The sequence below is a fragment of the Peromyscus maniculatus genome, chromosome 1 (assembly GCF_049852395.1).
Source record: "Peromyscus maniculatus bairdii isolate BWxNUB_F1_BW_parent chromosome 1, HU_Pman_BW_mat_3.1, whole genome shotgun sequence".
NCBI lineage: Eukaryota > Metazoa > Chordata > Mammalia > Rodentia > Cricetidae > Peromyscus > Peromyscus maniculatus.
Genome location: NC_134852.1, coordinates 210,149,248 through 210,175,773, shown reverse-complemented (window position 1 = coordinate 210,175,773; position 26,526 = coordinate 210,149,248). Strand labels below are relative to the sequence as shown.

Below are 26,526 nucleotides of genomic sequence, written 5' to 3'. Positions count from 1 at the left end.
AGGAAACGCTCCAGAGGCTAATTTCATGCAAACAGTTGAAAGCCAAACCTCTGGGAGTTAAACAGGCTCTTGGGAAAAAGAAACACACCAATATGCAGAAGGCTGCCTATGCAATGATTAAGGAAATTCGGACCATAAATCTATTTATTTTATATTTAAAAATCAATAAGACCAAATTCTGACTCCTTGAACATGCTATTGCAATTTAAGAAATAAGATAACCTAAGCAAATGGAATAGCAAAATTGACTAGGAAGCCTTAAATACAGACACTGGCAAGATTTTATAAGAAAATACTATGACTATAACAGTGTGAAAGTTTGGGAAATCCAGGCATTCCATGATAAAATTAGCACTGCTCCGATATGAAAATGTCCACATATCACAAAACACATCTTATCCAGGGAGTCAAAAAACTGATTCACTGGTCGAAACCTAACAGTACGTAACTGTTCATACCCACAGTCTAAGTGTGAAGGAAAAGCATACTGCAGACTTGCAGAGAGCAGTGTCTCAGCCAGCCAGACTGACCCACAGAACACCGCAATGGTGAGGAAGTCTCATACTGGGAGCCTACGTCACACAGGCTGCAGGTCACATCCCGTCATTACCAGCGCTTCTCAAGTGCTTCCAGAGCTCTGCAGCGCTTCCCCTGAAAACCCAGCTCCAAACAGCACAAGCAAGGGGGAAACCTTCATGAGTGCCACGGTTAGGTGCCTAGTTTGCCACACAGATACAGGTGCTCTGGGTGCGTGGATGACGGATCTCTCTTGAAAAGTCCCGCAACAGACTGGGCGGGAGAAGCATGTAAGGCAAAGCCATTGAGCATCGAAAGCTAACCTCCTAGTCACCCCTCGCCCTCAGTGGCTGAGTTTGTGAAGTCCACCCTTCATTGCCACCACTAAAAATGAGGACAGCAATGCACTACCACTCTCTTCTCCTAAATGAACTCTGAAAGGAAGCCCCGTGAAGGTCTTACTGTGCATCACCCAGACCAACCACACGGGAGAACCCTTCGCACAGAACGCCCCTTCCCTATACACAAACTGGCTAATTGGTCAAACTGCTGTCTGAGACCTTCCCAGGTCTTTCCCACACACAGATCTGGTCACCAGAAAACCTCACAAATGGCACGTAATCCCCTTTCAAACTAAATCCATAGGAGTTCTCTTTTGGGAAAGGGAGAAGTCCACCTTTCGTGTCAAAACCATCACTACATGGCACGCTCAGGCAGATGCCTTCCTCCAGGCATTACTACCTTGCAGTATTCTCTCTAGCATCTGTGATGGTCAAAGTGGCCCTCCAGCAGGCCATCAAGCTCCCTGGCCTCTTTCTCATCCTCAGGAAAAGTGACAAACAGGTAAATACTGACACATTAGCAGTTTCCAACATCACCATAGTGACGGACAGCTGCAGCTGCTGCTGTCCCAAGCAGCACGGTCCTCTGTGGCAGAGGCTGGTGGGCAGGACAGCTCTGCTCGGAGCTGGAAGCAGATGCTCCAGAACCCCAGGAGGTGCACCAGGCCGCAGACAGTGCCTTTCAGATCCTGAGATGCCCAGGAGCTTGCTGGGGGGTTGGCTGCCATCCTCCGGTGGGCTCTTGGCGGGAGCTACGTGCCATGGGGGCATCTCCTCTCAAGACGCCTGGGAAAGAGAGGGTGTTAGAGTCTTCCCCTCAGCCAGTGAAAGGCACTAGATCAGACCCCCATCCCACTGCCCATACCTCCTCCTCCTCAGCTGCCACTGGAAGCCAGTGTGTGCCCAGGGCTGAAAACCCATAACCCAGGGTTGTCTTGATTTCTGCCTGGTCTAAGAAGAGGAGGCTTGGGTGCTGCTGTCCCCCGGGTCTGTCACCCAGCTCTCCTCAAAGCTCCTTTCCTCTCAAAGCTCCAGTACCTCACTCGCAGCCAACAGGCTGTTCTCATGTCACCAAACAAATAGAGATATTCAAGAATGGACACCAGCTACCACAGTGTCACCCACCTACATGCCTCTGGTCCCACATCCGGTGATACTATCCCCATGCTCCTAACAAATGCCCGCCTCCCTGATGTCATACTTGTTTCCAGTGCACCTAACTAATGTCACATTCCAATACTGCCAATGCACTGTATTGATGCACTACTGGTTCTGTCCCCTCACTAGAATGGAGGCTTCATAAGGGCAGATCTGTCTTAGCTATCAGCCTGGATCTCCTACTCTTAAAAAAAAATGCCTGAGATACGTAAGACCCTTCCAAATGTTTCGTACAGAAGGATCAAATGACTGAATGGCACAACCCGCCTTCTGCCAAGTCTGTAGAACTCGGCAGGACTAAGGAGACCAACCCCATCCACGCTTGAACAGCAGGGACCCACTCACGGTTCTCACAGTGGGGGCCTTCCCAGCCACCCCGACACTCGCAGCGGTAACTGCCATTCTTTAGGACACAGGTGCCTTCATTCATGCATGGGCTGGGTCTGCAGAGGTTGACTGGCTGCTTAGCTTCTGCAAAGGAGAATGTGACCAAGCCTGGGTCAGAGCCAAAGGCCCCTATCCTAAGCAATCCTGGCTCAATCCTAAAGGCCGTGCAACTGAATTAACACCAGAGCGTCTCCCTTGGTCCTGAAGCAATAACTTATCACGTGATTGATGAGATTGGATCCTTGGACCCTTAAATGTATAATATTAAATGTATAATACACCTGGAACTTTGTGGGACTGTCAGAGTTAGAAGCAGACACACGGCAAATGAGAACTAGGAAGCTGTCTTCCTCGTAACGACACGTGTCACGGCTAAGAGAGTGTGCTCCCTCCCACTCACCTCTGCATATCCACTCAATGAGCATGTCCTGGTGGTACCGTAGGTCCGAGTAAGCTGCCACATGGATCAGGGAGTCCCGGGGACCAGCGAGCCTCCGCACTGCCTCCCTGAGGACAGCCCCCACGCTCACAACCAAGACTGAGATGCCATTGTCTCTCAGCTTCTGGGCAGGGACAGTTGCGTCTTCTACCCCACTCCCACCCGTGAGCATCACCACAGCTTTGGGGACACCAGGGCGGGCGCCCCTCTGGACACTCATCACCTTGTCATCAATGTGCAGCAAGGCTGTGCCAGCAGAGCCCACACCCCCGAGGTAGGGGGCCTGGCTCATGGCCCGCAACACGGCGGCACGGGTAAGATGGGTGTCCAGCCCGAAGGCTGTCTGCACCTGGCTGCCGTACACCACCAGGCCAACCTGTGCCACATCAGGGTTCACATCAAAGCGGAGGGTGCATTTCCTGATGAAGGTCTGCATCTGAGCAAAGTTCTCAGGTCCCACTGAGGCAGAGGCATCCAGCAGGAACACCAGGTCCAGTGACTGTGCTTGGCAGCCTGGAGGAGCAAACAGAAGCAGTCCCTTGCCTGGACCTGGCTGGTAGAGCAGGGACTGTTCTGGACTGGGTGAGGTCAGCCAGGGTGCTGACTGCCATGTCGTACCTACCCTCCTCATAACCATAGCTCACCCTTCTAAAATAGAAGCGTGAATGCAAGAGGCCACTTTGGTGCCATTTCCCAGTCTCCCTGGCCACCAGACATGGCCGTGCGGTAGTCTCCATCTAGTGGAATGTGCTTCCCAAGTTTGAAACTATAAATGCTAACATGTGCAAGTGGAAGGCGCTTGCCTTGCGTCCCCCCCCCCCCCCCCCCGCCTTTTCCTTCTCGCTGGCTGACAAATGGCGGCCTTGGACCTCAACACGGAAGCCACGAGATGGCAAAGTCAACCACCTGCTGGCTCAGGCCATTCACCTCTGATCTGAGAGGAGCCTCCAGCACATGGAACCCTTTTGGAGACCCCAATGGCTGCTCTTGCAGTTCTTTCCCTGCCTCCTACGGCATGTGCTGCCTCTGGGACACAGGACGCTAATATTATGATGCCTGCCCTCTATGGACTGGTGATCTATGGCGTGTAGATGGGAAGTGAACATGTATGTACAACAGAGTCAGCAACACAGTAGGGAAAGGGCCAGAGGGGACAGCAGGACAAGCTGTGGGTTGGGGATGCCTGGGGAGGTGGCGTTTCTGCTAGCTCTGGAGGAGAAAGCTGAAGCTCACAGGTGGGGTGTCTCTAAGTAGGGAGACATCTTCCTCCATCTTCCAGTGGCGGGGGGGGGGGGGGAGGTGGAGATTGTAACAGCTGGACAGGAAGTTCTCAGAAGCCAGCAGAAGGGGCTCAGGTTGCTTCCAGATGCACAGAGAGCCACTGGGAAGGTTTAAACACGGAGTCAGAGGGTCTGGTAGCCTGATTTATTGGCTCCTAAAAACCACACTGGACATAAGGAAAATGTAGAAACTGCCACACACAGAAGTCTGAGGAGACAGGTCCACTAACTGTCCCAGGCAAAGGGCACTGCTGGCATTCCGGGACAAGACGATTTCAGGTAAAAGCTGAGACATCTGAGCAAAGAGGGACTGTACCAAGTGATAGTTCATCAGTCTTGGTCTGTTCACAGTAACAACGATCCGTTCTAATGTGACGGAACAAACACAGGAACCCTCTGTAATTGCACATCTCTTCTATATCTGCAACTATACTTAAAACCCAAATCATTTTGCCGTAGGAGACTGGCCTAGGGGGACAGGATGGGACTGGGCATGGCAGTCCTCATCACTGTTACAGAAGCGAGGACTTTCACCTCTGGGGACAGTAACACAGTCTGGGATTCTAAGTGCCCTGTGCAGTCCCCTCCATTCAGCTTCTCGGGGAGCACTGAAGTGCCCTCTTAAGGATGTTTCCGCTCTGATGTCTCTGGTTCTAGCCCCGCCCCTGCATGCACGTGCCCGCTCCCAGGGCTGCCACTCTCCCTCTGACTGCTACTCACAAAATCAGCCCTGTGGGTAGCGAAACAGAATAGAACAGAAAAGTGCCACAGCACATGCCAGGTAGACAGGGTAGGCATTGTCTTAGAAAATGTTCGCTTTGTGTGCGCATGTGTACACATGCATATGTCCCAAGAATGCATTTCTCTTTAATGAGCTACCATCAGAGAGGCCAGGAAGAAGCCATTGTTCTCAAGCAGGCTTGGTAGACTCAGAACTCCTGGAGACTACACACAACGATCAAGCAGAATTAGGAAGTAGCAGTGATGGGCAGAGTGCTTGGACATGCTGAGGGTATGTGTGGCTTGTCTTCTCTAGTCCTCACAGGAAGTCCCCACAGAGTGCTACACTCAGTCCCTGCTGGCCATGCGACTATGATTCTAGTCCCCAGCCCAAGCACTAGAGAAAACAATGGTTAGTGGTGCCCAGAAGAAAGATGGCCCTCCCTGCCTGCTGACAAGCCAGCCCTAGGTCAGGCTGCACAACTTTACCTGGCCGTGGCTGGCTGCACAGCCTCCTCTGGAGCTCCGGGATCTGGCTGAATAGGTCCTGAGGGTCTGTGTAGACCATCACGTGATTCAGGCTGCCTGTGATTATCTCTAGCTCCGCCTGCACGACCTCACTGCCCACGCCCAGGAGGAGTAGCTCCCGAGCCCTTGCGTGATCTGCTGGCCCAGCCACATCATCCTGTGAGTGTGATTCAGTGAGCAGAACTACTACTCTGCGTGGCCTGTCCTGGCCTGTCCTGCTGGCAGTCCCAAAGCCATGCTCTGTCACCTGCAGCAAGGCATTGCCAGTCAGGGCTGGGCCACCACGGAAGGGAACACTGTCGAGCCTCCTGACCAGGTCTGGCACATCCTGGTACTCCCCGACAGGCACAGCCACCATCAGATCCCTGCTGTAACTGGCCACCCCAACGCGGGCCCGAGAGTCCTCACTCAGCACGGCCTGCAGGAAGCGTTTCACAAAGGCCTTGGCCCGCTGGAAGCCCTCCAGGGTGGTGCCCGCAGAGCTATCCAGCAGGAAGAAGACATCGATCCTGCATTCCAGGCTCAGCTTCGGGGCTGTCAGAATCACAGAATACAGACCGTCATCTAGGGCCACTGCAGTGTGCAGACCAGCCCCACTTGAGACGCCTCCAGACCACTTCCAGCACAAGGAACCTCCCAGGAAGACCCTGGAGGGGAGAGACTGGCGCCCCTGGGAGTAAGTGTCCCGTGCTCACGACAGAGACAGAAGAGACAGAGGTCGACTGCTGCTTCCAGCCTCCGCTGAGGCATGCAGTACAACTGCTTTTCGTAAAGCAAAATGCACCTACCCTCTGACCTTATCCCCCATGTGGTTAGTGCCCTTCAAACGCCGAGATAGCTTTGTCAGCTTTTAAGATCACGGGAAATACGTTCCTACATTTCTTCTAGAAGCTTCCCTGTTCTGCTTTTTACATGTGCAGCTGTCATCCTGGACTGACTTTGAGTAGGGCTGAGGTACGAGATTCACTTGTCCCGTATGGATTGCCGACAGCGGCAGCAGCACTCTTGTGAAAGGCGCTAACAGCTCTCACCCTGTGCTGGGCGCCTCACATAAAGCTTACCTAAACTCTGCCCTCCCCTGCACACACGCCTCCATGAGCTGCGGCTCACAGAACCTTCACTTCATGGCTTTAACACCAGAAGAAGTCAGCGCTCCTTGCTCCTCTTTGGTAGGAGATAAGAAAGGAGCCACAGACGTGCTCAGACATTAGGCACAGCTACTCAACAGGTCTGCCGGCGCCACCATCTGGATTAATCGTGGGGTATCAGAGGCTGCGTATACGACAGATCAGTGGGCTACCGGGAAAGAAGGGGGCTCGAAAGGGCTGCCTTCCACCCAGCAGCTAGCAGGGGACAAGAAGGGAAAACCCAGGCCCTACTGCCCCCAGGTAGTCCATCTTGGGAATCCCAGGTATACATACCACAGTTGACTTCCCCTCCGAATGCCAGCGGGCAGAGGCAGTGGTACCTATCCACACCCTCTGGAATGCATGTGCCTCCATTTTGGCAGGGCTGGGAGTCACAGGGGCCTGCCAGAGAAATACTCATTAAAAGCCAGGAACACAGGCACAGAGTGGGGAGTACTGACTGAAGGGAGGTCCCTGCTTGCACCATCTACAGGAGAGCACCCAAGAAAGAACCAAATACCTAGAAGAGGGACTGGGTACAGTTAGAAGACCTTGGCAAGGCCCAAGACACTTAGAGGCTCAAGGATGAGTCTATGGAGCTGTGCTCCCGCTGTGGTATTAGGATACTGGCCATCATCATCTAAAGGCTGCTGAAAAGGCCCAGAGGGGCCATATTGACTAACTTGTGTTTCACTTGAGTTTACTAAGGACGGTGATCTCAGTAACATCAAGGTAGAAACTGCATGGCTGTGGGCTGATGGGCCCTTCTTTATTAAAGAGCTTCCTATGGTTGTCTAAGGCTTCTGCCTCCCGGCACAGAAGAGCGATAAGTTTTCATCACTCTGCAATCAGGCCACCCAGTGATGAATGCAGCTGCCTCTACTTCCATGGGCACGTTGATTCACCCCCACAGGCTTCACTGCCCTCATACTTTTCCTAGGATGTTATCAGTGGACATAAAGCACACTAACCCATGGGATGTCCTGGTGTAGTAATTTGCTTTAGAATGCAAAGTGCAGATTGGGAAGGATGCCTCCTCAGGGCTGGTGTGGAGCACAGGAAAGCACAGTGAGTTCCTTGCTCCTTATCAGTTATTGAAATGCAGTTTAAACCCCCATGCCCTTCCTCCCAGAGTCACAGAGGACAGGAAGGATCTTCAGGCATTAGTGTGAGCTTAGGGAACTGCTCGGTGTATTGCCACTGAAGCTGGCAATTTTTTCCTTAAAAACATTAGTATATCATCATTTGCTGGCTACATCACTGTGGTTAAAGGCTAGACTTTTCAACGACAGAAACTGCTGAGGCAAACTCTGTGCACTCTCCTTGGCCTGCTGTCCTAGCAGCTTGGGCATTGTGGGGAACTCTGGGGGCCCAGGAACTATAGTCACAGAGATTTTAATTGAACATCTGTCATGGGGACGAGACCTGGGCTAACCACAACCCAAGCAACAAGGCCTCATCTCATCCTCACAGCCACCTTAAGACAAGAAAACTGCTGTTCAGCCTCCATTTGCAGACAGGAAGCTGCAGCTCCTTGAGCAGAAGTCTCTCGCTGAAAGTCAGGTCACTGCGTGGGGCAGAACAGAGACTCAAGCTCAGGTCACTCGGGGTCCACAGCTTCTCCACAGCCATGGCCTCAGTGTCAGTTTCTCCTCCATATCAGAGACCAGTGACATTGGGGCTTCAACACTTTGAAAGGATGTGCCAAGGGGCTTGCCTGACCCAGGCTGGGAACCTCCCCTCCCTGCCTGAAAACTGCTGTCCGTGTTCCTTATCTCACTGGGTGAGGCAAGCCCACAAAAGACACACAACACTCAGAGACGATGTTTCCTTATAGGACACTTCTTCATGGGGAACACACTGGGGACCATGGTGAATGATGCTTAATGGTTCTTCCTGTGTGGGACTTTACAGTGATAAAGCAATACCTAGTGGATCTCAGTAGGATCCAGGAACGAGGCCTTCTATGGCGGATAGTGGAAGAGGAATACTGTAAACCTGGATCTCAGTAGGATCCAGGAATGAGGCCTTCTACAGCACATAGTGGGAGAGCGATACCGTAAACCTCACCTCCACTTGACAGAGATGAAAACCACTCAGGTGTCTAGCCCCAAGTTTAATTCTAGATAATGCTAAACAAATGTGAGGCCATTTGTCTTTCTGATACTCAGGGTGTTTCTCATTGATGAAAAGTGCTTTGGCTAAGGGGAATAATTCCAAGCCACCAATCAGTCAGTTCTCAGTGAAAATATGCCATCAAGCAGATGAAGATTAAGTATAGCAGGACGCACTCCTTGGCCACTAACTGCCATCCCTCTGGCCCTGGAACTCATACCAACCCCACCTCTGCTCAGGACTGTCAGTGTCCCTTTATAAACTGGCCTCACAGAGAGCTGGGGGCTCCAAGAGTCACATCATACCTGGGCAGATGGTCCTATGGCAGGTGGCAGGGTGCGTTTGGAACACTGTCTTCCAGCTACAAGTCAAGGAAACACAGCGGTAGGATGGCCAAAGGTGCCGGAGATCGTAGCGTAAACGCACATTTCCTCCTTGGTACATTAACTAGGGAATGTTTCAAACTACCAGAACCTCTCCCTCCATCCTCAAAAGAAAGGTATTAACTAGGTGTCATATCAAAAGTTAGAAACGTAGCTAGGCATAGTGGTGTGCGCCTTTAGTCCCAGCACTCGGGAGACCTCTGAGACTGAGGCCAGCCTGGTTTACAGAGTGAGTTCCAGGACAGCTAGGGCTATGCAGAGAAACCCTGTCTTGAAAAATGAGCAAACAAGTTAGAAATGTATGTGAGCAAAAATCCCCACTGAGAACAGATTTATCATCACCATCGTCACTACAAGAAGCTCACAGTGCAGGGAGGGGGAATTCTGGGAATCTGGGTCTGGATTTGGCTGTGACCAGGCATATTCCTTCTGGTCTTCAGTTCCCTCTTCTGTCTGTAGTTCTGAGCTGAGTTTTGTGGAGCTCTGATGATGAGGCCTGAGTAACCCTGATGCCAGGCCCCCCACCCCCAGCATCCCAGCCCTGTCCCTTCACCCTGCCGCTTCCATACATCTAGACCAGTGTCCACAAAAGACCTGAAGTGTCCACAAAGAGGATCTGAAAAACACCATACTTGATGTTTTCCTGAGTCCTCTCTGAAAACTAGCATTCTGTGGTAACACGAAGCCACCATTCTTGGGACAGCCACGTGTTAGCTGAAGTAGCAGGAGCCTGGGATCAGAACAGTGGCCATCTGACTCCAAAGCCATGCCTTCACGGCTCCACCCTCCCCCGAGTGCTCCGCCATGGTGTTCCTGACTGCTGGGTAGAACGCCTCCTCTTGGCAGGCTGCAGCCTCTGACATGGCCTTACCTCAGGAGGCTTAGGGCCTTGGCCACTCTCGGAACAGGACTCCTTCTGTGAAGGCCCTGTGAAGGCTGCCTACCTGGAGACAGGCTCACAGGCAGCCTCTGCGATAGGACCTATGGGGGTGGGGTGGGGTGGGGGAGGGGTAAGACTCGAAGGACACTGATAGAACACGTCAAGGGAGACCTTGGGAAGTTGCTGGAATAATAAGTTCATTAAACTGCCCACTGCTCAAAGAAAAATCTCCCCAGACTCAGTCTGCTCTTGTTGGCCTCATAGAGGTCCAAATCTCTCTGCTTAGAAAACTCTGAAGGTTTAGAAAGCGCGCGGGCGTGTGTGTGTGTGTGTGTGTGTGTGTGTGTGTGTGTGTGTGTGTGTGTGACACCATCCCTCAGGCTTTGTTATGTCCACAGAACTTGCGTGTGGATTGTCCCTACCTCCCCCAGGTCTAGATACAAACACTATCTCCCCCTCAGGCTCACCCTGGCTTCTATTTCCAGTGCAACACTACCCCCACCCTACCCGCAGCCCCCAAGGCAGGCCACGGTAAGTTTTCGGGAGATGGACAGACCTACAGCATGTGTCCTCCCTGTTCCTCAGAGTCCATCCCTGGCCTCCTCCTATGTCTCCTACTTTACTGTTACAAGTTGTCCAGCATCAGGACCCAGTGTGCTGATCTCCCTGCAGCTTTAGCGCACTCAGAATTACGGGGATGGACTCCGTGCCATGTCTCTGCCCCAGACCATGTGGACAAACCTGTAAAAGGGACAGCGCACAGCCAGCACCGCATCCGCCTGCCTCGATCCCCTCCAGCACAGGGCATGGCCAGCGAGTTCCCTGACGGTCTCCAGGGTCTTGCGCTCACAGGGGTGAGCTTCCACCCTGCAATCTGTGTCAGAAGACAGTCCCCTCCCAGTAAGATAAGGGATGCTGCTTGCCTCTGTCCCTGCTCTCTAGGGTGGCTGCTGTGGGGTCCTACTCTACCCCTCACTGTGGAACTTGTGGCCTCTCTTGGGGCAGAGCACCAAAGTGAGGCAGTTTCAGGATTCCCTCTGGCCAGGACTCCACATGGAGCATGCACACAAGTACTTCTAATGGGTGTTCCTCTAGTTCTAGTTCCCAACAGGAGTCCTAAGCTCAAAACCACCCTGAGTTCCTCCATGCAGCCAAGGACGGGGCGCGGACTTGGTTCTTTCTCCCCAACAGGAGAGAGAGCCCTACCAAGTCTGACCCTAAACCCAGGTTCCTTTTATCCCATAGATACAAGTGGAAACCCACAAGGCCAGACACAGGGAGACAGAACAGAGTGCCCAGGACAAGCCTGCCTGCCCCTCTTACCGACCTTCCTGGGAGGCCTTGCCTCAGGAGCCCTGAGTTCATTGGGGTCAAGGCCGTTCCCACGCAGGCTGCCCAGTCCTACCTGCATCCGCGGAGGTGCAGAGCGCCGAGCCGCTGAGGGTGCTGAGGAGGCCGTTGGTGGCATCCTCCGCTTGCTCAGCCAACAGCACATGCTGGTCCTTTGGCTCACTGGCCAGTGTGAGCAGCTCGTCCCACCTGGGGAGAAAGTCCAACAGCTGACGTCATGCCCTCTCTCTTCCTGCCTACCTAACTCCTGGGCCACAGAACCATCCCACTGACCCGGAGGTCACTTCGTAGCAACCTCATCTGTCCCGGTGAGACTGAGAAGTAAACTCAGGAAGTTCTCAAGGAAGCCCAGCTGTGGGCCACGCTGTGCTAAAATCCTCATCCTAAAACCAGTCAGCTCGTATTCAAGACAGAATGCTTAAGGGAATCAACTGGCTTTTCTGGAAGTCATAGTTGATAAGAAAGAACAAAACTCTGTAACTATGGGAATTCTTTACATAGTTGCACACACAAATGTATACATACATTTCTAATGTATCTTCTTTTGTCACACATTCTTTTCTATTTGTTTTTTAAGTTTAATATTAATTTCTTAAAAGCAACCAGTTAGCAAACGAGAGAAAGCTGTCTGAAGTGAGAAAGAGAAAAGCACATAAGGACAGCCAGTGGCAGCAGAACATTGAGATGGGATACAAGAGCCCAAGGCCAGCGATATGTGGAGGGGATGCAGCCAGAATCCCTCGGTGTCCACAGGGCGTCACCACTAATGCCCAGGACAAAATGGTATTCGGGACGACCCTAGGTCATAAGAAGAGATAACAGTGAGAATCTTTTTGGAATACGGCAAACAAATGTTTGTTTGTTTGTTTGTTTAAGAGCCAGTGAGAAGCTCAGTGGGTGAGGGCACTCATGCCAAGCCTGATGACCTGAGTTTGATCCCTGGGAGCCACATGGTGGAAAAGGAGAACTGACTGCTGCAAGTTCTCCTCTGACCTCCACAGGTATACCATGGCATGCATGTGTGCCCAGCCCCCGACACAAAGGGACAAATATCTTAAAAATAAACGAAGATGAGGTAGTTCGTGATGTGAAGAGAAGAAACCCACTGTTGAAATTCAGCCAAACAGAACCAGAAAGTCATCGCGCTCCAAACTTCACTAGTGCCAAACTCTCCAGTCTTATTAAACCCATGGAGGCCAAACTTCTCACCCAGTACCCAGTTATCCCTTGGCATACAGAAAGGGGCTTCTCAGATGTGGCCTTCCTGTCCCCCCTCCACTGTTCTGGCCCAACAATAGTCATTCTCAAAAGCTGCCCGAGGAATTCACTCAGGTGCTAGCCAGAGTGGAGAAGCATCAGCAAAGAGGTTCAGTTAGCAGGAAAGGGGCAGAGATGGAACCGGCGTTCTTCAGATATCTTGTCTTCATCGCTGCTGTGTTAGGGCACGGCACCGTTCACTCCAGGGTCCGGGCCCAAATCCTCCATTCTCCACTCCCAATCCAACCTGACTCAGCGGCTCTGCCTTCACAATGCACCTCAGGCCAGCCACGCCCCTGTGCCCCCACACGCCCCAGCATGCCGCCACACCCCAGCGTGCCCAAGCACATCCCAGCAGCTTTGAACAGAACTGTCTCTGGTCTAGCTGGGCACTAGCCTCCACCCTAGTGCCCCAACCAGTGTGACTATCTGAAAATGTCATTTCTGTCCTCAGACCCCAAAGAGCTTTTCATTCTGCTCACAATAAATTCCAAAGTCTTCAGCAATACCCACACCAGAGTTTAAAATAGAATCTGTATGTTTGGGTGTATGTGTAGAGGGGGTGAGTGTGGGGTGTGTGTGGTGTGGGTGTATGTGCATGTATGTAGTGTGTGTGGTGTATGAGGGATGTGTGTGTGGTATGTGTGTAGTGTGGGTATGTGTGGTGTATGTATAGTATATGTAAGTATAGCATGGGGGTGGGGTGTGTGGTTTGTGTGTGGGGCTATGTGTGGGGTGTGTGTGTGCACGCGTGTGTACAGTGTGGTGTGGTGTGTGTGTGTGCACACACGCACGTGTGTGTACAGTGTGGTGTGGTGTGTATGTGTGTGTGTGCACACGCATGTGTGTGTACAGTGTGGTGTGGTGTGTATGTGTGTGTGTGTGCACACACGCACGTGTGTGTGTGTGTGTGTGTGTGTACAGTGTGGTGTGGTGTGTATGTGTGTGTGCACACGCACGTGTGTGTACAGTGTGGTGTGGTGTGTATGTACGCACATCTTGGGCTGGTGCAAGGCTGATGGGCAGCAACTCCTACAGATTCTTCTGTTACTGTCCCTATAGCTCTGGGGTTACAGGTCTGTGTAGCTGCACCCTTTTTTCTTTTATTAAACATGGGCTCTGAGAATCCAAACTCAGGTCCTTACCCTTGCATGCACTCTTACCCAGTGAGCCATCGTCCAGCACCCACAGCGGAGTACTCATGGCCTCCCTGGCCCACTCTGTGTTGTGTGATATTTTGTTTGTGTTCTGACAAACAAAGCTTGTCTGGAGATCAGAGGGCAGAGTTAGCCACTAGTTAACCATAGAGGCCAGGCAGTGGTGGCACACACCTTTAATCCCAGTACTTGGGAGGAGGAAGTAGGAAGATCAGGAGTTCAAGGCCACTCTGGTTACACCAGATAGAACCAGTCTAAAAGAGAAACAGAGGCAGGAGGTGATGGTGCACACTTTAATCCCAGCACACAGGAGTCTCACACCTTTATTCCCACCACTAGGGAGGCAGAGGTAGGATCTCGGGGGTCCCCCATTCGGTCTGAGGATTTGTAGCGGTAAGAAGTTTCTAGTGGTTGCAGTTCTGCTCTGCTCTTTCAGCTTTCATCCTCGATAGCTGACCCCAGGTTTTTATGGTTCAGACTAATTAGGACTGTGCTTCAGCTCTGTATTTCTTGCAGTTCAGAAGCTTACTTGCTTGAGCTCCTACCCACAGCTACTGCCTAGGTCTTTGCTACCACCTACCTTGCCTGTTGAAACAAAACTTCCTCAAAGCAGCCTCGGCATCTTCCCCTTCTAACAAAGCTACCCCCTGTCCCCGCCAACCCTTAACCTTTGCCCTTTTCCACCATTTCCACCTGAAGTCACATGTCTTACTGTCCAGTTCTTTCCAATGAGATGGGCATCTGTACAGTCTCTATTCTAAGAACCCATACTATCGTCAACATGAGGAGGAAACCTATTCTAACTGAGAGAAAAGATCAAATTTCTAAATGTAAGCATGGTGCCCAGCTCAAAGTCATCTCACCTAAAACTCACAATTAGTACCCAAGGACTAGGTACATGTCCATTTTTAAGGTTGAGACCATGTTGGGGCAGGGGGAGGGGTGAGAGGAGATGTGGCACTCTCTTCCAGGAACGCAGATTTGCCCAACACCTGGATGAGGGCGGCTGGAGGAGTATAGATCTCTCATAGACTCCCTGCCCATTGCCAGAACCCGGTGTCCATGTGACTCAGGCTGATCAGAACTGGGCTAGCAGAAGCTGGAGATGGTCCCTCCCTCTCCTCTGGCCCTCCACCCAATGTTGAGACATGAAGTTATGGGTTGGCATGCTGTCCATGACCCCAGCTCCTAACCCTAACCTTCCCAGGCTGAAAGACGTGTGACAGACAGGGTGGAGCTGAGCGGCAATGAAACCCAGGGCCCTGACCCACCAGAGTTGCAGCTGACCCACAGGGGGAAAGGCGGTGGTGAGTCCATTGATTCCTATTTTTGTCAAATGAGTTTGAGTTGATTTCTGATGCTTAGAACCAAATGTTCAGCTAAAAGCCGAGGGAAGCATGGAAACCCAGTGCTTTCAAAGGTTGGGATGTGCTGTGCACTGTAGCCAGAACCAGCAAAACAAGTTAGAGACGCAAAGACCAATCAGTTCTCCTAGACCCCCAGTCTTGCAGTGGCTGTGAAGTCTTTGGTCATGTTGGCCCCACAGCGTGAGGGCTGACGCAGACTGAGGTACTTACCTGGGAAACCGGACCCCTACGGCAAACACAATGATGCCTCTTTCTCTCAGCTGCTTAGCTGGCAGAGCCACCGGCCCCTGGGACTTGCCATCCGTGATGATGATAAGGAGCTGGGGCACAGCACCGTTTCTGCCTCCGGGGAACCCTCTGCGCAGGCGTTTCAGAGCAAGGCCCGTCTCTGTGCGCCCGCCTCTGAAGACAGGAGGAAGACAGGAAGAAGTGAGTGGGGGACGTTTGGAAGAGAGCCCAGAGGCAATGGGTTCCTGTGGGAAGGCAAGAGCAGTGACCCTAGCAAAGGCTCAAAGGGGCATTTCCACCATCCAGACCAAAAAGAGACTCACGGGCCGCCAGCTGGCTTTGGGTGTCAGCCAGCCAGGACTGTCAACTCACCACAATGGGTCTAAAGTCAGTGAACTGTCAGCTTACTGAGGCCAAACCTTAGCTGAGGGGAGTCTCCAGCATGGCAACCGTGAAGGGGACAGAATCACTACGGTGGTTAACCACGTGAATAGCATGGTTGATGGAGGGGTATGTATGTACATACACAGTATGTATATAAGACATACACACTATATCTGTAGACAATATCTGCCTTTAATTCGGTCCTCTGAGAGGGGCCTGCTGCCATTCTTATGTCCAAGCATCTAACCTACTGGAAACATGGATACAGCTTGCCTATTCTTTTGCTTGCTTGCTCTCATTGTGTGTGTGTGTGTGTGTGTGTGTGTGTGTGTGTGTGTGTGTGTGTGTAGAGACAGAGAAAGAGAGAGAGAGAGAGAGAGAGAGAGAGAGAGAGAGAGAGAGAGAGAGAGATTGATTTGCCTTAACACTAGACAGCTATGCCTCCTGCAGATCTGCCATGGGCCCCTGCCTAGGCACCTCTCCTCCCAGTTCTCCCAGTGGCTACTTGGAAAGCCAGGCTCACTTTAGTGAAGGCCCACCCTCCTCTGAGTCGGCCAAGTCTTCCGCATTTAGCAGAGAGATGGGTCAGTAATGTTCAGAGAAACAGGTCCTGCTGCCCATTTCATAGTTTTAGTGGAAAAGAGACATTCCCGGCCTTTCTGTACATTGTACAGAGACCACATGACCTGCAAGCTTTTACTGAGAATGTCTGACAACCCCTGTGTGTGTTCTGCCTAGACACTCATAAAACTCCCCCTGCTGTGGATATCGTTCTGTATAAATAAAATGCTGATTGGCCAGTAGTCAGGCAGGAAGTATAGGTGGGACAAGCAGAGAAGAGAATTCTGGGAGGTGGAAGGCTGAGGCAGAGAGACGCTGCCAGCCGCCACCATGACAAGCGAGATGTAAGGTACTGGTAAGCCATGAGCCACGTGGCAACTTATAGATGAATAGAAATGGGTTGATTTAAGATATAAGAACTAGAGAGCAAGAAGCCTGCCATGGCCATACAGTTTGTAAGCAATATAAGTCTCTGTGTTTACTTGGTTGGGTCTGAGCGGCTGTGGGACTGGCAGGTGAGAGAGATTTGTCCTGACTATGGGCCAGGCAGGACTGGAGAAAACTTCAGCTACATCCCCTAAGTGCCAAGGTGCCTGGTGGTCAAGGAGTGAGTGCCTGCATCTGCCTGGGCACTGAGCTCCCGAGGCTCCTGGCCACAGCCTTGGTTCTGCATTTCTCAGTCAGGCTCTGCTCTCCCTCCGGGACACCACTCTCCTCCCGACCCAGCACTGCTGCTCTTCCTACAGGCTTGAGGACCAAAACAAAAGGCACTTCTCATCCAGGCTGCCCTGGACACCTTCAGAGTGACACAAGATTCTCCTGACGTCACCATGGCACCAAGCTAAATGGAGAGCCGAAGGTTTGCTGTGGTCCTGGGCGGAGGTTAGGTTTGCTTTGTGGAGAGGTGGAGATTGGCATCCAAGCTTTTGCTATCAGTGTAGCCAAGTGACTAGGAGCAGGGCTCTTGAGTTAAAGAGCCTTTACTGGAGGGCTTAGCCAGGTGAACTCTGAAAAGTGACCTAGCCTGAGTCCAGGGTCCTTCCATGCTAAGGTAGGGAGAACGGCACGGTCTGAGGACAAAATGGATGGGTGAGTAACCTCGGGGTTAGTTATCACCCACAGGTCGCTGTAAGAAGCTGACCTTGCAGATGACCCTCAGGTCCTAGCAGACATAAAATCAGTTACGTAAAGATGTTCATTCTCAGCCCCTAGTCCCTGTGAGTTCAGACTGACTGGTGTGTTCCTCAGGACTAGACAATATACATTCTAAACCAGTTCTGTCCACTCCCATGAATACAGTTCTGATGGAAGCGAGCTACCACAGGACAGACTTGGAAAGATATCACATGAGAAACCTCACTTCAAGTGAGGGGAAGTTGATCTGAGCTTTTGAAAATGATAGACAAAAATCCAAGGCTCCAACCCAAGTGTTTCCCGGGGGAATGGGAAATGATTAAACACACTGTGGTAGATGTATTATTCAGCTTATCAGAGGATCAACATAAATACAGTTTCATGTAGAAGTGTATACCAAATCATATATAATAAAAATAACAAAATGCTTTGAAATGCCACATACTTTTAAAGCCATGTTTAAATGTTAATGTGAGTTACAAGCAGCTGAAGGCGGCTTGGGGAGGAAGGAGAGATGGCTCAGTGGTTAAGAGCACGCACTGCTCTTCCAGAGGACCCAAGTTCGGTTCCCGGCATCCACATCAGGTGACTCATGACCACGTAAAACTGCAGCTCCACGGGATTTGACACCTACCTCTGACCTCTGAGGCCACCCGCACTCACATGCATGATTAAAAACTAATCCTTAAAAGAGAAGGCTGAAAAATGGTTTTATGCAAAGCAAAGTTACGGCGGAAACAGTGTCCTAACGGAGTTATGAGAGGCACAAAGGGTTCAGTCACGGGAGTCCTGGAGCTGGCTCTTGTGAGGTGAATGCCGTGGATGGCAAGCCCAGGCAGGCTAGCTAGCCAGGAGCTCTGACATCCACGAACCAGCCACGGTTTACATTCTCTCTGACTTCATGTCATCGCTGGTACGACACTGGGAGGCTGGGCTGGCACCTCTAAAACAGCCCGTGAAGCAGCGAGAATTCAGTAGTTAGGGGCTTCGTAACACTCTGTGGAGGCTGCCCTTGGTCTGGAAGAACTAGCAGACCAGGGGTCTAAGATGCGATTTCCTAAGCAGTCGGGGAAAGAAGGGCATGGGGAAGTCATTGTTGCCTCCACTGGACCACCACTGCTCTGCCTCAGTGCACACAAGCACATCTTCACTGTGGTGTCCTCAGCCTCCTTGCTCTGCTTGTTGCCTCACAGTCCAAGAGGATGCAGAAGTGTTCAACACATCCCAAAGAAGAGCTGAACTTGTTTAGACAAAGGGGCTCCTTCATCGACCCCCTGCAGCCTCTTCCGGGATTTTTAATTTTTTTTCTTACATTTATTTATTTACTTACTTATTGGGATGGCGGAACATGCATGCTATGATATGTATGTGGGGGGCAGAGGGCATCTTGCAGGGGTTGGTGTTCTCCCTTCTACCACATGAGTCCCAGGAACTGGACTCAGGTCATCAGGCAGGGTAGCGAGCGCCTTTGTGTGCTGAGCCATCTCACTGAGCTCCGCCCTCTGGCATCCTTACTGTGTTTGTGATGTCATGTCATGAACGATAATATCCTCAAGGAAGCCGGAGAAAGAGGCGTGGGCCAGAACTGTTAGGGAGTGTGTGGTAGGTGCACATGCTGAGTGATGATGCTTCAGAATCTCTTCCCACCCACCCATCCACACACTTTTTTTTTTTTTAATTTTTATCATCCCCAGAAGAAACCTCTTAAATAGACCATTTCTCCAGCAAAAGTATACAAATGGCCAGTAGGTACATGGAGACATTCTCATCATAGCTAGCTCTTCAAAGCACTGGGGTGCTTTTTCCTTTTGTGCTTTTTTTGAGTATGGCTTCCACTCCTCCTGTTTGGGGGACCCAGGACAGAGAAAAGAGCTGGATAAACAGTCTGGGATGATGATGTCATAAATGCTTCCTATGAGACCCCGGGGCCTTCAGAACCCACCAAGACTCTGCTGTGTCCTGTGTGGGGCCTCAGATGCTGGAGAACACAGGCGAGCTGGCAGAGGCCTTTGACTGGGAAAAGGACCTCACGGCTCAGGGCCTTCGAAACTGAAGTTGATGGCTATGAATGGCTAGGACAAGAAACCTCAGCAGGATGTCACTGGGCTCTAGGACAGGGGTTAGTGGAAACCAGGGTAGACCCAGAGCTCCGAGTTGGATAAATCAAACTCTGCTGTGAGGGCTAGCGGAAACTGTGCATGATGTGTGTGTACCTAAATATATATGTGCATGTATGTATGTAGAATAGTTACATACAGATTATGCACATACATACATACATAATGCACACAAAATATGTCTGTATACCGATATGAACGAGCAACATTACATATGAGTTGATTTATAATCTAAGTCATGACCCAGCCATATGCATACATTCCTGCACTGTGTATGCAGATGAGCACAGGCATGCATACATTCCTGCACTGTGTAAGCAGATGAACACAGGCATGCATACTTTCCTGCACTGTGTAAGCAGATGAACACAGGCATGCATACATTCCTTCACTGTGTATGCAGATGAGCACAGGCATGCATACATTCCTTCCCTGTGTATGCAGATGAGCACAGGCATGCATACATTCCTGCACTGTGTATGCAGATGAGCACAGGCATGCATACATTCCTTCACTGTGTATGCAGATGAGCACAGGCATGCATACATTCCTGTACTGTGTATGCAGATGAGCACAGGCATGCATACATTCCTGCACTGTGTATGCAGATGAGCACAGGCATGCATACATTCCTGCACTAGGAGCACATGCATACATTTCTGATTGTGTATGAAGATAAGCACATGAACAGCTCTCCACCATCTTAAAGCACCCTCAGGAACAGAAGGAAACTTACTTTTCAGGGTGTAAAAAGTGAGGTTTGGAGACATGTTGTGAACATCCAAAGCTGTGAGGTCTCCAGGGATAGCTGAGGCTGGTACCACTGTTCTCCCCTAACCTTACATGCTTTACCCCAACAGGACCCTCATTAACTCTCTCTTCTGGGTAACCAACAACTGCATATAACAGTAGCAATTTTTTAAGTAGTGTTTTATATTTCCACCTGGATGATAACATGTAATAAGGGGCAGACTTGAGAATTACCCAGCATGCACAGCTGGGGCAGGAAGTGAGTAGAACTAAACCCTTCAAGGCAACAGTTCTAAGTCCAGCTAGCTTCACCAGGTGTGGTGGCACACGGCTTTTATTCCAGCACTCAGGAAGCAGAGGCAGGAGGATCTCTGTGGGTTCAGGGAGAGTTCTGGGCCAGCCTAGACTACCCAATGAGACCCTGTTTCAAAAAGAGGGAGTGGGGGGAGAGACAGAGAGACAGAGACAGAGAGACAGAGACAGAGAGACAGAGAGAGAGGAAGAAGCAAGCAGTGAACGTTAGTGTCGTCATGATACTATCCCATAATACTTACTTGAAAGCTATCCTCTTGATGTTTGCCTTCACTTCCTGTCTGGTGGAAAAGGAGTCCAAGGGGAATTCCAGATGAGGAGTGGAACCAAACTGCAAGGCTCCCACTCGGACCTGTAGGAGGAGACAGGGCCAGAGGCCCCAGGGATTTCGGTCAAATCATGACCATTCCAGAGAAGACAGACTCATGTGTCTCCTGGGCACTCCACAAATCCTGTGTGGGATCTCTGGACAGCCTCCCTTGAACCATGGTTCTACAGACCAGCTGGAGAATCTGGAAGGGCGTGGTCAGACAGACACATCTGTGTCCTGCTATGGCAGTTAATCATCTGCTACCCATCTCGAAGCTTTCCCGGCTGAGTGCCAGCTGCTTTAGGCAAGGCTCTGCTTGCATCTGCCAAATGCTTCCTGGCTTGGGTGCTGCTGTGTGCAAATTCGTGCATTATCTCATTTGACCCACGGGGGCCGAGTTAATGCCTATGTGACTGAAGACAACAGTAACATATACAGATGACACTGTGCAAGGCTTACTTGGACTAGCAAGGAAAGGCAGCCTGGGCCATTGGATTTCCGGTATCTGGACTTCTCTAAAGCCCTGTCATACCCCTTGCCTCCTCAGTAGACACAGACTGGAGCAAAATGCTTTCAAATCCAGCCAAAGTTTCCACAGAGGCCACTGCCTAACCTAACCACAGCCACCAAGCCCCTGATGACCTGCTCCTGCCAAGTCTCTAGACCAGAGAGTCAATCAGCTCCTAAAACAGGGACACACGATAGTGGAGCCGTGAGGGAGTGAGAGAGCTGGAGAATGAACAGAGTCTGCTTCCTTACTGAGGCCATGGGAGAAAACCGGACACGTGCCTCACAGGACTGAAGCTGGGGCGCTGAACATCTGGAGTCATGAGCACAGCAACATGTGTTTCCTCTTCGGGGCCCAACCAGCTCCTAATCCTCAGCTCACCAAACCCCAGAGGTGCCACATTCTCAGTCACTAGTCTCTGAACTAAGGTCAACTGTGGCAAAGATTTCAAATGGGCAAAGACACTTCTTGAGTCCCCAGTGCAGTCCCTCGGCAGGCCCAGTACTTGGGAGACAATGAATTAATGCCCTGGGCTCACCTAGCTGGCCTCCCACAGCCAGGAAGCTGTTGGCAGCTAAAAGCAGAAGGACATTAAGTCTTGGGTGGCCATGCGAGGGGATGGCACAGGGAGTCAGTGGAACAACCTGAGAAGTCTAGCTATAGGAAGCCTGCTGCAGTTTCCTGGAACATAACAAGAAATCAAAAAAACCATCTCAAGCCGGTGGAGAAGACTGTTTGCTCAGCATATGACACCTCGGCAGCTGGAAAGACACCCCACCCACCACCACACAAGGAGAAGTGCAAATGCATGCAAGCTGCAAGGCTGTATCTTACCCAGGAACATTCTAGAAGAACTCTTGGGAGAAGACCCTTGTCTGCTAGGAACTAAAGTCCAGTCTTGAATCTTGTCTGATAAATCCCAGTGCTTGGAACAAACTTCTGGGTAAAATACACTTTCACACAGTCAGAGGTAAAGACAAACCGGAAAGGACTTCACGGCTCATGGAGGCAAGGGTTAGTTTCCTCCATGTGCAAAAGAACAACAGTTCAGCAGCAAACTGGCCCAAGACATGAACGAAGATCAGAGAAGGGAAAAACAAATGGTTCTTTCATGGCAGGACATTTGGCCTTAGGAAAACAATACTGTTTTCCTATCAGCTCAGTAAAAAAAACAAAGCAGCAAGGACAACGAAAACCAGATGCCGTGTCTGCAAAGGGAAGAGTTCTCAGCCGCTGTGGGTAGGAATGTAAACTGGTACCAGATCTGTGGAGGGCAACACCAACAGCTAAGAATGCATATGGCTGCTGGAGATTATCTTAGAGATAGTCTTCCACTCAAGTGAATGAGGCATTTACGAGATCACAGTGTATTTGTGACAGCAACAATCCACCAATAGGGCTGGCTAATTAGTCCTGGTAAATCATCCTCATGATGGGCTAATTACCTGTAATACCTATACATCCACATAGAGAGAGATGAGGTTGCCCAGATAATAGCTATAAAAAGACAAGAGACAGACAGCAATGTGTAGACTACACTAACTTTTCTGGAAAAGGAGAAAATGGAATCACATCTTCATGGTGCCCGTGCCTGCACAGAGTGGGTCTGCAAGGCTGCTCAGAACAGGTTGGAGGATCTAGGGGTCCAACAGGTAGTGGGGTCCGGTGATCAGAGCAGGTGGTGTGGTCGGTGAGTCTGTGAGTGGGGAGTGTGTGGGTGCAGGTTTTCTTCCACTGTCCTCCTTTTTACTGAACCATGGGAAGGAGTTATTTGGTGGAAGGGGTGGGAGGAATTCTCTGGAGACCGGCAGCTGGGGCCACTTGCTTGGATTAAGCAGGAAGAACTCAGCTTCAAATCAAAGCACACAGGAAACAGCCCCAGTGGGCGCTAAGGCATTTCATTTAATTGGTGGTTTGGGAACACAATGGCTGCCTTTTATCTTCAGTTTACTGTACACAGAAGCAAGCCCAGGTCTCTGTCCGCACCCCAGTCACAGGGCCATTAAAGCAGGAAGTGAGTGTCTGAGTTTGTGTTAAGAGGAAGACTTCAAACACTTCAACTCTACCTAAACAAGAGGCCATCCACAAAGCTACTTGGAAACAATTCCTAAAACTAAAGGAATCAAAATGAGCGGCAAATCAGATACCACAAACAGAAAAGACAGAAACCCTGAAGCCACACAAGCCCGCCCAGCAAAGCCTTTCCGCAGAGTGCCTTCACTGGCTCACCCAGGCACACACCATTTTCTGTTCCTCAAGGCTTTTGTGTGTGTGCTTGTGTCTCTGCATCTGAGAGAGCATGAAGAGGCCAGAGGCCAACCTTGGGTGGTGTCTCTCCGTGTTTTGAAACGGGGTCTCTAACTGGGACCTGGGGACTAGTCAGGGTAGAGTGGCTACACACTTGTCACCTCCTCGGTACCGGGTGAGAAGTGTGTGGCACCATGTGTGCTTTTTATGTGGGTGTGGGGAATACTCGAGTCCTCTCGTTTATGGAGCAAGCCCTTCTTCTACCTGTTCCGCTGTCTGAGCTTCCTCCCCAGCCCCTGCTTCTCAGTCTTTCTTAGGTTAAACCCACTTTGATCTCCCCAAGCATCCACGATGGAGCCATTCTGCCCTCTTTCACAGATAATGGGTGTGTGTGTGTGTGTGTGTGTGTGTGTGTGTGTGTGTGTGTGTGTGTGTGTGGCGGGGGTGGGGTGGGGGTGGGGGCTATACGGAAGCTCCCAGGTTCCTCACTACCCTGGCTCTGTTACAGGCCCTGCCCTAGGATTCCATACCACATTTGAACCCAAAGTATGTATCTCAGGTTCCTGTTTCCAGCACTCTGTCCTCAGTGTGTTATTTTGAAGGTTCTGGCAGGTGGGAGTGGGTCATACAGGCAGGCCTGGTTTCGGCGGCTTTTTCTTCTCCTTGGTCTGTACCATGTGCTAGAGATGCAGCCACCTTCATAGCCCAGCTTCGCCACCATGATGGGCTAAAGTCTCCCCAAATCCATGGGCACAATAAACCCTTTCCTTCTTTTTGGTCATCGTGACACAAAAATAATCAACGTACACAGAGATGCTTCAATCCTGAGCTGGAGAGATCTGCTCCTGGCAGCGTCGACAGCCAAGGTCTGTTGGCCTGTTTTTCTTTCTGTGTTCCACCCCAATCCACGCCGCCATCCCCTCCACTACCACAGACTGCCACACTGCCGGCTGTCAACGGGCTGTGGGTGGCAGGAGATGGCATTTTGTGTCATTACACCATTCTAACCCAGAGGCTGCCCACAGGGACAGACAGATGGACAATCTGGGCAAATCCTGAGCTAAGAGTCAAGCACCCCAGTTCTTCTACATGTAACCCTGTCCGAGCTTGTTCTGTGACCCCCCCCCCCCAGCCATCATTTAATGTCTCTGAGTCTGTTTCCTCTTCTGCAGAGCATAGGATAAAGAATGTACATATCAAGCCAGCTGGTGGTGGTGGTGCACACCTTTAATCCCAGCACTTGGGAGGCAGAGGCAGGCAGATCTCTGAATCTGAGGCCAGCCTGGTCCAAGGAGCAAGTTCCAGAATAGCCAGGACTACACAGAGAAGAAATCCTGTCTTGAAAAACCAAAGGGGAAAAAAAAGAAAAAGAAAGGAATGTACAGGTCAGGACCAGTGGATGAAGCTGGCTCAGCGGATGAAGGTACTTGTTGTGGAGTCTGTGACCTGAGTGTGATCCTCAGGAACCACGAGGCAGAAGAAGAAAATTAACTCCAGTAGCTGTCTTCTGACCCCACATGTGTGAGTACACACACCTACATACAATAAATGTAAAAAAAATAAAGAATACGCACGTCATATTTCTCTTCTCTCCCAACTTGCCACCCATTCAGGACACATTAGGCTAATGCAAGGTCACTGGCCTTATGCCGCTTCCTCCAGGAGTAACTGGTGGGGGGATCATTTTTAAAGTAGGGCCTTGTCTGGAGGAAGGTGGAAACCTAGCAGGTCTCTTCTCTGGCCACGTTAGGCAGCTGATACTACTCTGATACCACATTCAGAACCTCTGGGCTGCTCCTGTCATGACTGTGTGAATGACATCTCTAGTGACAGAGACCGGGGCTGACTGCCTGCGTTTGCAAATTACACCCCATCTCCAGACAACCTGGCCCCCATTACAAGCCTTGCTTGTTCCCAAATCCTTTGCAGGATTAAGCCAGGAATGTTGTCTTGGAAACCACTTCCTTTCTCCCCCTGTGACTAGTCTCTAATTCCAATAATTATGGGCTTTCCAAACTAATCTACCCTTCTTTTTACTTTATTTTGGGGTGGGTTTACATAGTAGAAAATTCAGAAAGTGTATATATTAGCTCCAGTCTATCTTTCTGAACTTGAACCCTACATCTTTTGTAATTAAGGATGAACAGGAAACTTGTCGGTTCTTACCTGTCCCCTACCAATGCATGTTCAGATTGCCTGAAATCTTTTGTTTGTTTGTTTGTTTGAGACAGGGTTTCTCTGTGTAGCTTTGGAGCCTTTCCTGGAACTCACTCTGTAGACCAGGCTGGCCTCTGAACTCACAGAGGTCTGCCTGTCTCTGCCTCCCAAGTGCTGGGATTAAAGGCGTGTGCCACCACTGCCTGGCGCCTGAATTCTTTTATGGTGACAAGTAACACTGTAATCAATAACTGCATGGGTGGGAGTACTCAGGACTATCAGATCGGAGGGCCCAAGCTGCTGTCACAGTGTGGGAGAAGTTGGTGTGCCCCCATGGAAGTGGAAGTGTTGGACATTCCTATGCTTCTGGAGCCTGAGGGTTCATTTATTAAAGGATTGCCCATGGAGCACGTCACCAAGCCGCCAGTACTTCTGTTCCGCCGCGGAACAGATACAGTGTTGGAGATCTGCTGCTAAGTCAGGGAAGCTGGGCGGAACCCCCCACCCCCACCCCTCCCCGACCCCGCACACACCGAGGGCTGTCTGTGTCTCTCGGAGGGTTGTGTTCATTATTCATTGTGCTGTTGGGTTGTTCAAAACTGTTCCTTTTAGAAGCAAGAGTCACAGTGACCCCACTCTGTGTTTGTGGCACTGGAAGCCAGGAAGGTGCTCTCTGGACTTGATCAGACAGGAGCAGATCTTTCCAAGTGACAAGAGAGGACAAGGCTGTGCCTCACACTAAGATCCAGTCTGCTCAGTGTGTATTCCCTCTTCTGAGGAGCCAGGGATGACATTTTAATTGTTGAGAGGGAA

The 26,526-nt window shown here is 50.8% G+C and overlaps 1 protein-coding gene across 3 annotated transcripts in view; it reads right to left on the bottom strand.

Moving 5' to 3' along the window:
- Positions 1-126: 126 nt before the first annotated feature.
- Positions 127-26,526, bottom strand: part of Vwa2 (von Willebrand factor A domain containing 2) — a 44,946-nt gene continuing 18,546 nt past the window's right edge. For all 3 annotated transcript variants that reach the window (XM_006978476.4, XM_076563373.1, XM_076563372.1), the window contains 10 exons: positions 20,734-20,843; positions 15,216-15,407; positions 11,280-11,413; positions 10,616-10,748; positions 8,917-8,972; positions 6,791-6,898; positions 5,331-5,903; positions 2,803-3,354; positions 2,361-2,486; positions 127-1,643 (listed from right to left, as the gene is read on the bottom strand). In XM_006978476.4, the coding sequence (XP_006978538.2) occupies positions 1,540-1,643; positions 2,361-2,486; positions 2,803-3,354; positions 5,331-5,903; positions 6,791-6,898; positions 8,917-8,972; positions 10,616-10,748; positions 11,280-11,413; positions 15,216-15,407; positions 20,734-20,843 (2,088 nt within the window). In that variant the 3' untranslated portion in view covers positions 127-1,539. The remainder of the gene's footprint in view (positions 1,644-2,360; positions 2,487-2,802; positions 3,355-5,330; positions 5,904-6,790; positions 6,899-8,916; positions 8,973-10,615; positions 10,749-11,279; positions 11,414-15,215; positions 15,408-20,733; positions 20,844-26,526) is intronic.